A 13,327-nucleotide genomic window follows, 5' to 3' on the forward strand; every position below is an offset into this window, starting at 1 on the left:
GTCCTATCTTAATATTGGTTACTGGTACTATAAACGCTAATTTGTATCTAGTCTTAAATGACCTTTGATCTATATAGTCAGGTCCGTATTTGCAAGTAAATGATAACTTTTAGACATTTTTTTATTTAGATTTACACTTACAAAGGCATACTTTATTATTATTATTAAATTAATCTTGTGTTAAACGATACACAATGCATAAAAAGAAGTAAAAACAAAACAAATACCAACCTTACTTAACATAAATAGTATTGAAAACATATACAGGACTGTTGGAGTAGAGAAGGAATGACACGTCGTATACTCGTATGATATACCAGAGTAAAGCTACTAGCAACTAGTGAAAGATTTAATTTATTGTACGCCACAAAAGTTTTACAACTGCAGTTTAATAACCTTAAGTGCTTGGAGTTTCTCTGTCTGGAAGATATATCTTTGTATAACTACCAGTTACACTTCCTTTACTTTTCAGATTTAAACTTCTACATAATTTTTAATGGTATGTACAATGCATTAATGATGAAAGTTTTAAGTAACCAAAATATTCAAAACTGCGAAAAGGCGTTTAAAATCAATAAAATTATTATATTGTTAAAACTTATTGGGAATCTCTGGAAACATCCCCGACCTACATACTACATAAAAAGAGACGAATAGTTGTGAGATAAATGACAAGTCGTATATTTTTTTATTCTATATCGCAGTAAATAGAAACACTGCTAGTTCAGTTTTAGTACTACTTTAGTTTTCGTAACAGAAATGTGCCTGTTGTAAAGTTGTAAATCAGCAGTATTAAAAAAGTTTTCATTGTATCAGTCAGTCAGTTAATTTATTTTAAATTTTTAAATGCTGACAGAAAAATAGTTCTCTGTTGAATTCTACGACCTTGCTACTTTAACATCATCTTATCACCACCAGTTGTCTCGTAGTATGGAGCTGTTAGCACTAAGGGTCGGATTCAAAATATGGGGCCCCAGCGCAACAAATATTTAAGGCTTTTAATTAAATAAGGCAATTCTCATCCAGTGGTATAAGTAATACTAGATGAAAAGAAAAAAAAAGGAAGATTTTCTCTAACAAAATTCTTTACAACAAAAAACATTTACCACAATATAAAATCGTCTATACTGGGTGGGGCATTTATCTCGAGACAAAGTAATATCTCGGTTGGACTCGATTATTTCGAAAAAAGTTTCAGACAAAAATTATAGGGCACCGAGGGGTCATTGAAATGTCCATATTACGACTTCCGGTCTAGACCGGATATTGTGTTTTTACTCCGGAAGTTGATTTGTTTAACGGAAACACCCACTTTTACCACGGATTTCGATTGAAAAACAAAAAAAAAACTTTTTGTTCTTTTTATTTTTTAGGGTTAACCAATATTTTGACCATAAAATAGCCTAAAAAAACAAAAAAAAAAAACAAGAATCGAGACAACGGAATACCTTGTTAGGATTACTTTAAAAAAAAATGTTTCATACAAAAGTTGTAAGGTGAAATGGGGGTTATCTTGACATGACCTTGATAATGACCATGACCTTGACTTCAAGGTCGTTTGAAAATCATATTCAAAACCTCTTTTACGACCTCAGAAATTACAATAAGTTTTACAATAAGATATGAACTTAACCTCAAGAACAAGAAGCAGATATCAAAATCATTTTAAGGTCGAAAAATTTAAATTAATTTGATCTTCAAACGACCTTGAACTCAAGGTCAAGGTCATTTTCAAGGTCATGTCAAGATAGCCCCATTTTCACCCTACAACTTTTGTATGAAACATTTTTTTAAAAAAGTGATCCCAACAATGTACTCCGTTGTCTCAAGATTCTTGTTTTTTTATGGCCGTTATATGGCCAAAATGTGGGTTAAATCGAAGAAATGATAAGAACAAAAAGTTTTTTTTTTCGTTTTTCAATCGAAGTCCGTAGTAAAAAATGGGTGTTTCCATTAAAAAAATTAACTTCCGGTCTAAAAACATCACTTCCGGAGTAGACCGGAAGTCGTAATATGGACCATTCAATGGCCCTCTCGGTGCTCTAAAATTTTTGTCTGAAACTTTTGAAATGATCGAGCCCAACCGAAATATTATTTTGTCTCAAGAAAAATTACACACCATTATGTAAAATCATACATTTTCTTTGATTTTTCGTAGAGCATAAGTATTTCGTCACACGTGATTGACTTGTCTGTATTAGAATCATTTGCATTGCTGCTATTTTTAAATAAAGAAAGGGCACATGCTAGGAGAAAACATTTTTTATCACTATAATTCCGGAGTCCCATTTTTGTGGTGGCCCTGATTGAGCTGTTCTACACCCGACCCTGACTGTAGTTGAGGACAAATTGATAAGACTTATTATTTGCATAATTTAATACATATAAATTATCCAAACACTCACGGCAGGCCTTAGGATTTCCATCTAGCGGGTTTTTATTTTAACGGCCTGTATCCTAAAAATGAAAGACTAGAAATATTCACAAATCTTGATGTGGGTCATAAAACTGTTGCAGAAGCAGGTTCTAACATTTAACAAGACACAAAATCTTTGTAGAACATTGATTCGACAGTATATAGAAAAATAAGCTGACCCATTATTCTTTTTATGTATATTTAAAAGAAAAAAAAACAAAATTTCAACACAATCATTGTAAATAAAGTATACATTTGACAAGGGCAGCCATACACGTAGAGATGTATCTGTGCAAATTTTTCTGATTTAATTGAAAAATCGCTACGATTTGTCTCTGCTTGTACAACTGCCTTAAAACTCCTTACTATAGTCCAAGAATATCTGCTTCAGGGGTACTTTCGAGAAAATATTGTTCATATATTGCATGTAGACAAAAGAAAACGCCTTTTCTATCCCTCCTTTGAACTTGTTGAAAATTGTCAAGAGGTTTTCGTTGAAGGTTTTCACGTTGGAAATCTGTTTGTTGCTCGGGAAGATGCTTGCGAAATCGTAAACGATTGTTTCTGTTTTTAAGTCCATAGTATAGTTTACGACACGTAAATAAGTGTCGTCCTTTTTTTTTTACTTTTCGCAAACCATGACATGACAGTCTACCACGTTGTCTGTTAAGAGAAACAAGACCTGGCATACAAATAGAAGAGAGATTTCTTGTTAAAAACTATGACTTATTATGTGGTCCTCTGGTTCGTGACAAAGACTGTCACAGTAATAACCATCAACAAAAAGTATTTACGTATAATTCCACAAAAAAAAAAAATAAGAAAATTTTATTTAAAAGAACGTTCTTCCTCTGGACCACAATGATGTAATTATAATTTATGTATGTATTTAAAGATCTGTTTAGTCAGATCATCAAATAAATCAAAATCTTATACAAACTGTCAAAGTAAACATATGACATGTATCTATCGCTGTAATCAGAACAAGGAGATAATTCTGATAAGCGAAAAATATACGGGGTCTTCCATTTAAAAAACAAACGTTTGATATATATCTTCGAAACGTAACAGTTGGTTTTTTTTTATGTACAAGATGTTGTAATTTGAAAAGCAAAAAAAAGTTGTAATCGTCTAATTTTACACAAATTTTCTACTAATACTTGTGCAATTGCTCAATAATTTTTCGAAAATTTCTGACCATTGGAGGGAAGTTATTTTTTGATACAACTTTTTTGTTTGACAAACATTGGATATTCAAAAATAAGTATCAGACAGCTTATTCTATAAGAAGTTGCTGGAATAAATCCCATTGGAAAAATACCAAGCCAGACAACTTCCTACCTAAAACGACCAGTCCTAAATATAGAAGAGTTGAAACAATGATTCAAGTTGACGAACAACGGCAACAGGATACTTGACAATATCCTTTAGCGAATCTGTACCGTATATTTAGATAGAGAATGCTACTACTAAGAATTCAATTAATATAGTGTAATCATAGGCATTGATAAGCTTTAAGAGTATTTATTTTCGTTCATTTTCTTCGATAAAAAAAAAATTGTTTCGTTTGTTTTTGTGTTGTTTTATATAATTTTTACTTTAGATTCTAGATAAATTTATTTAATGTTCTTTAACCTTCATTTAGGCACATCGTACCTTGCCACTTTGGAAAAACATAATTTTTTAAAAAAGAATATTTTTCTTCCTTCTTAAAAACAATGATAGTTTCCCCGTTTCTTAGTTAGTAAAATAACCTACACTTTCGTTTTTAGGTATTGGAAATATACGCACATCATGTATTTATTATACACGGTGTTAGAAGTTTAACTGCCTTAATTTTAATAGACGATAGAATACATTAAAATAAACAAAAAAAACCTATATGACATGGGTCTTAAACTCAACCATTTCCGACAAAAACTTTTTTCAAAATCTCCAACTTGATATACAAAAGTTCGATTAATTAAGAAATATTGACAACTGGGTATGTACATAGAATACCATAAAATACAATGTTTATCAATTTTTTGAACTTCTTTATGCTTAATTCTAAAAAATAATTAGCGTTGCAATAAATTTAAAATTCGATAAAATTCATATCGAGCAATGCGACAACGGCGCGGCGGATAACACGAGGTACAAAGCTGTCCAGCAATATGCAATTCAGTTGGTATCTGGAGTTGGACCGTGTCTGAGTGTTTTTTTGCGTACCACTATTTCCTTTTCTTGAGGTGTTTTCCAGCGAGTGTCAAAGAACAAGTCTGTCGCGTGCACACGTGGTTTGCATCAGCTGTGTAGCGTTAGGTTAAGCGCTGTTGTCACGTTGTGATAAAACTCCCTAATACTATATTACTCTATCTCATGCTGAAGTAATGGCAGTCAATCTTCTTACACCCTGTATAAATTATTTAACTATACCTTTATTAGGTACTTTAATAAACTACTAAAAGTATACCAGTAACTGGTGGCATACATCTTCTTTATCTTAGTTTAATTTTTCTTTTCCAGGTTTGCTGTAAAGACATTTATATAAAAACCGGTTCGAAAAAACCAATACGCCGAGAGAGAGCGCAAATATCAGTAATAAAAATAAGATGACATCAGTTGAGGTAGATACGAAGAGAGGCAAGTGCCTCGATTTGGGGCTTAAGTGATGTGTGCCGTTATGACGGATGGCGTATTCTGCCCAAAACACGGCCGTCTGCAAGGGAGTCGACAACTGGTCTTTCATTCGATACGAGATTTCTTGGATGTTTCGAGAGTATCTGGAAATAATCAGGGATAATAAAAATATAATGCTTCGGCTGCGTCTGTACTTACTTCTTGTTTTGCAGCAGTTCATTTATGGTATTCAGCAAACTTTCCGTCGTGATATCGGAAAGTTCTAGTTTAATACCTACTCCCTTCTCCACCATGGCGTTCATTAGCATAAACTGATCGACAAAAAATGGTATTCCGAGGATTGGCACTCCGTGGTAAGCGGTTTCCAACGTGCTCAAACCGCCGCCGTGACTAATAAACAATTTCGTGTTTGGGTGCGCTAAAAAAAACAAATTATATTCCAAGAAAGTTTTAACGATGCTATCGATATTTTTCCTTACATAAAATATCGTTCTGCGGCAGAAATTTTCTGATAATAACATTCTTTGGTAAGTTATCAAAGTCACTTTCGAATTTCCACAACACTGTTTGTTTTAATTTACTAAAAGCACTTAAAATGGCTTCTATGTTTGATTTTCCTAGTTTGTCTGACCTTATGTTCGTTCCCAAAGACATTATAATAACCCCATTTGTAGATTTATCCATGATCTCTTGGATATCCTGAAATATTTAGTAAACATCATACTCTGCCGTACAAATTATTTTTTATTTTTTGTCTCCAAAAGTTGGATAAATAAAATACTACTGCAATTATTGTGTTGCAAAATTATGTTACAGAATCTAGCTAAAAATTGTAGTTCTATGCGAATACAATTCTCATAAGAGCATACAAGAAAATTTGTGCATTTTAATTTTTATTTTAATAAAAAGCACTATATTTAGTTTGCGAATCTCAATGTGAATGACCTCAGACATTGACCTTAGTTTAGATGAACTATAGTAGTCCATACATACTCCAATAGACAGGGCCGGATATAAGGTAGGCTACGGGGGCTGAATCCCTGGGCCTCATGAGTGGGCTACGGGGGCCCTGGACCTCATGAGATCGGGGGCCTCGGAAAGATCTGGCAATTTTTTTTTAGAATCAAACCAAAAACTGTTTAGGTTTTGAAATTTCATATCGACAAGGTGCTGATTGTGTAACCTTTTTTGGTTTTGAAATTTAATATCGATTTTTTTTATTTTTATAAAGAGATAAGTTATCCAGCCCTACCAATAGAGCCAAGCTGTTCAAAAGTGGAGTGGAGTGGAGTGGAGCTCTTTTGGTAAAGTTAAAACAGGTAGGTACTATTGAAGAGTTATAAAATTATAAACAAAATACTATATGGCTTTAATCTTTCTTTAATATTCATTGATTCACTTCATCAGCTGAATCAATGTTAAATATCCAATGTTAACAAAACAACATACAACCACAACAAAATTAAATCTCGAATAATATACATTGTGAATTACAGTTTTGTATGAAAGCGGGTTTTTGGCGGAGATTACGCCGTCTGACTCGTTTCATCGACCAATAGTTTCATAGCCACGTGCTTGATCATTGTTTACATGATCAAAATTTAAGTTGACTTTACACCAGAATTTTGTCTTTGTGTAATGTGAGTTAGGTTATGTGTAGTGTACCTTATAAAGTTATTTATTTCAGTGTTTAGTGACAGTACGAGGTGCTTGTGTTTCATTTTCATTGTCAAATTTCCGTGTGATAATATAAGAAAACATACATACGAACCAAGAAAGAGTTCTTATGGTTAGAGATTACGTTTTGTAAGAAAAAAACCTAACAACCTCCAAAGTGTAATTCTTTTTACTTACCTGGGATAACTTTCTAGCTGGTCTAGCGTGAAGCCCTCCCACCGGTATAATATTCGGTGTGATTGGCTGAGGATACTGAAACGCAGGAGACAAGTTGCATAGAAGCAGAGAAATGTGATTTTCTAAATCTCTCACCGACTCCATGCCTTCGCCAAATGCCTTATAGGCTAATTTCTGAATCTGGTTTGCTTCGTACACGTACTTAAGAGCAAGTTCAAAATTAGCCACGACGAAGTTCATGACGCGTTCGGAGAAAGTCATATTTTGAAGATAGTTCATGTGGTAGTGAGGCAGGTAAGACTGGGGTAAGTAATTGCCGAAGGAAAAGGAAAGGTTTGGAGGCAAGAGAAAGGCAGTGATTCCAATTGTTGGAGGGTAGTTGAACCTTTGAATAAGGGGATATAAGCAGGGTCCCAAGGTCATGTCTACGATGATGAGATCGAATTTGTAATCTTTAGGATAATTTAGGATCTGTTGGAAGCCGTCTGACTCGTACAAGAGCTCGCAGGTAAGGTATACGTAGTTATAAAATGTCATCATCGATTGGAAAACGCTTTGATCCGAGCTACCTTCGAAGTCGAACTTCTTCGATGCCATTAACTTGACTATGATATCTGCAACAGAATGATTTTTCCAGAAAAAATAAAGAAGTGTAACCTTTATATTACCAAATACAAAAACAATGGTTTTGCAAGAATTTTTTGTCACATTTGAAAATGTTTCGAGAGTGGGGCTTTTATTGACTAGGAATTTGATCGTATCTTGTTTATTTGCAGTATTCCAAAAAAATTATTAGCCATAAGTATATTAAATTAGATTGGCATTAAAAATTTTCCCAATAGTATTCTCTTATGTCGATAACATTAAAGGTTTGCGAGAAAAAAACATTTAAGGTCATGGGTTTCAAAAACACTTATTTCTTTATTATAACTAGATAAATTATAACAATCAGAATGTTTGTGGTAAATATAACTCGGAATGCTCTTTGGTAACGTTGGGTGTACCACAGGGATCTGTTTTAGGTCCTGTGTTATTTTTACTATATACAAATGATATCGATACTCTCTCACCTAAAACTCATTTTACCATGTACGCTGATGATACGTCTTTAGTAATATCTAATAAGTCAAATCGAACCTTAAAACTTGAATGTGATATTTTATTGAACAACTTAAGTAACTGGTTTGCCCAAAATTCATTACATTTTAATATTGATAAAACTCAAGCACTTCGATTCTGCACTACTCAAAATAGAAACTGTGAAACATTAAATTTGAATATTAATAGTAGTTCTCTACCTACTGATTCTGTGACAGTAAAATTTTTAGGTCTAAATTTGGACACAAACCTTAACTGGAAATGTAACTGTAAAAATATAATATCAAAATTGTCTTCAATAACTTATTTATTTCGAAATATTAGAACAGTCCTAAGTACCGATCAACTCCTTTGTTTATACTATGCCCAAGTTGAATCCCGATTGAGATATGGTGTTTGTTTCTGGGGTAATTCAACTCTCTCGTCCCATGTTTTTATTGCGCAGAAACGTGTTTTAAGATGTATGTTTGGTGTTTCAAGTACTCATTCTTGTAGAAATATATTTAAACATTATAGAATTCTCACGTTACCAGGCATTTATATTTTTGAAAATATGTGTATACATAATTCAAACACAAAAGCAAAGTGATAAATAACGAGTATCACAATGTCAATACCAGACAAAAACATAATTTTCATGTACCATTCGCACGATTAAATTTAACTACTCGTTCTCCAAACTTTGTAGAGCCTAAAATATTTAATTGTTTACCTGTGGAACTAAAAAATGTAAATAATGAGTTTTTATTCAAAACAAAATTGAAACAATATTTAATAAATAAGTATTTGTATTCCGCATTAGAGTTCTGTCCTTCAGTGTAATTTATGTTTGTGTTTGTGTGACTATTCCTATACATGTTGTTCATGTCTAAAAGGAAAATAAATTATTATTGTTATTATTATTATTATTATAAAGGAATGAGGAAGTTTTTTGTACATTCTTAAGCATTAAAATTTGACAATTTATCTTTGATTACAGTTCATAGTTAAATCTGCCAAATCTTTAATTGGAATGATTAATTTGTAATAAAATCTGCCAATTCATCTTTAAGTAAGTACATAAAATTTTATTTAATTATTAATTTGAATTGAAGTTTCCTATGAACATGAAATTATTAAAAATGTTGCAAGGTGATAAATATGCATTGCCCAAAAACACAATTTTTAAACAATACAAAATTGCTTAAACGGGGTCAAATGAAACTCGGTATACAGGGTGATCTACGGTGACGAGACATCAGACATATTTCAGAGACTACCTCGATTTTAATTTTGAAAATTTGGGCAATAGTGTTTTCGGGTATGCCCTTCTCAACTAAAATAATGACGTCCACCTAACGCTTCCGGTTATCCCGGAAGATGACGTTATCTTCGTTGTTTTAAATGGAACATCCTGTATATTTTTGCGCAACCTGATGAACAATTTTGTTCTCTTTCGAACGGTATAATGGTTCTATCCTATCTCTACCTATCTCTTTTTAGTGGAACTTCAAAACAAGTACCTGCACCTAATTTAACCTAATCTAACCTAACCTAATTTATCGAATTTGACATGAAACTTTTAACGTATTGGCATTCTGAACTAAAATTAAGTGCAACTTTGTTAAAGTTTCTTTATAACGAGCGTTCAAATAAAAACGTGGTCGAAGTTGGCTCTGACACATTGGACGTAGGGAGTAGCTTATAGCGACCAACTTAACCTCATTTCTCAACGAGCTGTATAGCAGCTGTCAGTTTCAATAACGTTAATGACTATATAACTTTATTTTAAAGAATAATCGTGATAACAATAACAAACAATTAAAGGAGCTGCGGAAAGTGTCCCCCTCCTTGTTATAACAATAAATTAAAGCAGCTGCTGAAAGTGTCCCCCTCCTTGTTCCAAGCACTTTTCACACCTGTTCCTCAAAGAATTAAAGACATTTTCTAAGATGCTCGGGGTATTGTTAATTTCACGAATCTTGTCTATAAGTCGAGCCTGCAGATGGTTTAAATCAGGAATAGGCAGTTCAAAAATAGTGTTTTTAAGGTAAGGCCACAAAAAGAAATCACACGGCGTAATATCACATGACCTCGGTGGAAATTCATGTTCAGCATTGAGACTTATTAGTCGATTTTGGAAAACTTCCCTCAACATATTCATCGTCTCGCCTGCCGTATGTGCCCTTGCGCCATCTTGTTGAAAGTAAAAGTTTGTAATTTCGTTTTCTTCCAGCTGGTTAACAAAAGGAGCGATAATTTCTTCTCTATACCTTTGCGCAGTAAGAGTACCATTAAAAAAAATAGGTCCATAAATCCTCCTTCGATTGAGAGCACACCAAACTCCAATTTTTTGAGCGTGTAGAGGGCCCTCGACAAAAAAGTTATCTGGTTTTTCAGAAGACCACATTCTCATATTCTGTGAGTTTACGTAACCACTTAAATGAAACCAGGCTTCATCAGAAAAAAAGGTGATATTATGAAGTTCACCGTAGTTGTTTAAAAACCATTCACAAAATACAGCCCGTCGCGGAAAATCAACTTCATGAAGTTCTTGCTGACAAGTTAAACGATAGGAGAACAAACGCAAATCTTTTTTTAACACTGTGTGGCAGGTACCGACTGATACTCCCACCATTTGTGATAAAACACGTACAGAAGTTCTTGGCGCATTTTCCATTATTTGTTGGACATTTTCTTTTAATTCTTCAGTCCGCTTTTTAGGTCGGCCGCTTCCTTCTTTTCTTGTTACACTGCCCGTTTCACGAAAAACATTAACACAACGCTGAACTGCACTTTGAAAAATTTTGTACTCAACAACGCCGGGAAATTGATTTTGAAATTCTATGAAACATTCCTCAATAGAATACTTCCATATTCCATCAATCTTGCGTCCATTTCTAAAGTAGGACTCTATGATAAACACTTTTTGTTCTTGAGAAAACACCATTTTAAACGCTTTTTAAAACGAAAATATTTAAATTGATAGCGGCGATATAGCGCTTTGACAGATGACGTTTAAGTTTATTTGCTATACGCTACGCCCTACGTCCAAATTTTCAGAACCAACTTGACCACGTTTTTATTTGAACGCTCGTTACCTAAAACCAGTGGTTTTCATTTTATTTACGAATAAACATTTCCCTTTTCTTAAAATTTTTTTGACCACCCTGTATAGAAACTGGAAATGTCAAATTCGATAAATTAAGTCTTCCTCCACAAAATATCCAATTTGCACAAAAAAAAATACACCAATGTTTCCGGGAAAACTAAATTTTGCTGACAGTCTGCATCTGTCAATTTTTGCTTAAAAATCAAAATATCTCGGAAACGGTCAATCCTAAGTATGGAGTGAGCTATATGTTTCCAACTTAAAAATAGATGCTTTTTCCAAAAATACAATAATATAGAGGGGGTTCCATTTAAAATAAGAAAGCTAGTATCGACTTTCGGTATAACCGGATCACACCATCACAATTTCAAAAAAATCCGTGGAGCGGTTTCCCAGATATCCATCGATGGAATTCGTGGTGGGACACCCTGTATATATATTAAACTCTATAGAACAAGTCAAAAAACAAAAGGGTTTCCTAATCAGTATTACCGGGAGTAGTTTTTTCAGAAAAGGGATCGAAATTTTCATATTTCCGAAAAAATACTTTTGTAATCTAAAGAAAATCACGTAGTTGCGCCACTGTTTTTAGACGAAGTGTTTTCCTGCCAAAATGTTAGCCTTTCATTATGTTTGCTGTGAACAAAATTTGAACAAAAAATATTAGTTTAGTAAATAACAAAGAAAACAAAATTGTATTTTCAAAAAATTAAACACCCTGTATTTTGAAAACGTAGTGTGATTCCGATAGTACTGAATTTTCGAAAATCATGTAGAAAATTGTACCACTATTTTTAAACGAATCAGCCTTCAGTATCAGGGTTTCCAGCACACATTTTTATCTCTAAAAAAAATGCCTCACCTTCAAAAACGATGGGATGGTACCTATCGGACGGTTTGCGCATACGGGCATCTGGCCCCGCCATGGTTATGTTGTGACCTTTTTCCATTAGGCCCTCCGCAAAGGCATAGTTCCAAATTTGGTGGCTTGGCGACGGTACTGGACACGCTATCAAAATATTAGAACTTAACGCGCTCTTCACCAGAGCAACTGAGAATATCAGTAACACCCTTAAAACCATCACGGACACTAGGAGTGACAATCCTATTTTAATATTTGTTACTGTCACTAAAAACTTTTATTTGCTTCTAGTCTAGTCGTAAGTGACCTTTGAGTATAGCGTCAGGTCCGTATTTGCAGTCATTAGTGATTTGTAGAAGTTCGAGTTGAACCGCAATGGATTAAGATTGAGAACTCCTGGAATAGAGGAGGAACGACACGTCGTATTCTCGTATGACATATTAGAATAGAGGTATGACCAATTAGTGAAAGTTTAACTTGAATTAAATTTTGTACGGTACAAAAGTTTTACAACTACAGCTTAGAGTATGTAAAAATTACCGTAGGTACTCTTAGCTGCTCTGCCTGGAAGATACACTTTTACTTATCAGATTCAAACTTCTACATACAATGATAAGCGGTTTCACTAATCAAAATCATTGAAACTGGAAATGGCGCTTAAAATTAATAACAGTTTAATATTTTTAAAACTTATTCAGAACCTTTGGCATCTACCCCAACCTACATACTTCATAAAAAGAGGTGAATAGTTGTGACGGTAAATGGCATGTCGTGTACCTTTTTTTTATCACGTTCTTTGTAGTAGGTAATTAGGAACACTGCTAGTACAATTTCAAGTTTCAAGTAATCATCAGTTCTTTAATTTAAAAACGTGTGTTTGTTGTGAAATTGTAAATCAGCAGTTCCAAAAAAGTTTTCATCGTACCAATGTAGGTCATTTAATTGCAAATTTTTAGGCGTCCTATATTACGCTGACAGATAATAGTTTTCTCTTGAATTCTTATCGACAGTTTTGTAACAACTGTCTATAAGCGATGATTTTGACTATATCCAAATATTGTGATTTAATTAAATGGAGTAGTACTTCCCATTTTTCTATAATAAAATTCTTTGTAATAAAAAGCATTTATTGTAATACAAAATTTCGATGTTTCGTATAGCTTGAATAATTTTTCAGGCGTGATTGACTTGTCTACATTAGAATTATTCGTATTGCTACTATTTTATTATTACAAGCTTTTATTTAGCTTGTCTTGTCAGTATGAGTCAAATCTTGCAACTGAATTTTAAAAAGGTTATCCCCAACCGATCGAGTTGAAATTGTGCACGCACGTTTAGTTTGGATAACAATGCATGGTTAGCTAAGTGACGTCATTCTAAATCC

General features: G+C 33.4%; 1 protein-coding gene across 1 annotated transcript; it reads right to left on the reverse strand.

Moving 5' to 3' along the window:
- Positions 1-4,761: 4,761 nt before the first annotated feature.
- On the reverse strand, positions 4,762-12,169 carry LOC108910195 (UDP-glucuronosyltransferase 1-6-like). Its single transcript, XM_018714735.2, has 5 exons — positions 11,944-12,169; positions 6,893-7,506; positions 5,518-5,737; positions 5,237-5,456; positions 4,762-5,181 (listed from the first exon to the last, which is right to left on the reverse strand). The coding sequence occupies exons 1-5, from the start codon at positions 12,161-12,163 to the stop codon at positions 4,902-4,904; spliced, it is 1,554 nt and encodes a 517-aa protein (XP_018570251.1). The 5' UTR covers positions 12,164-12,169; the 3' UTR covers positions 4,762-4,901.
- Positions 12,170-13,327: the final 1,158 nt, after the last annotated feature.

Source organism: Anoplophora glabripennis, unplaced genomic scaffold (genome assembly GCF_000390285.2).
Source record: "Anoplophora glabripennis isolate ALB-LARVAE unplaced genomic scaffold, Agla_2.0 scaffold322, whole genome shotgun sequence".
NCBI lineage: Eukaryota > Metazoa > Arthropoda > Insecta > Coleoptera > Cerambycidae > Anoplophora > Anoplophora glabripennis.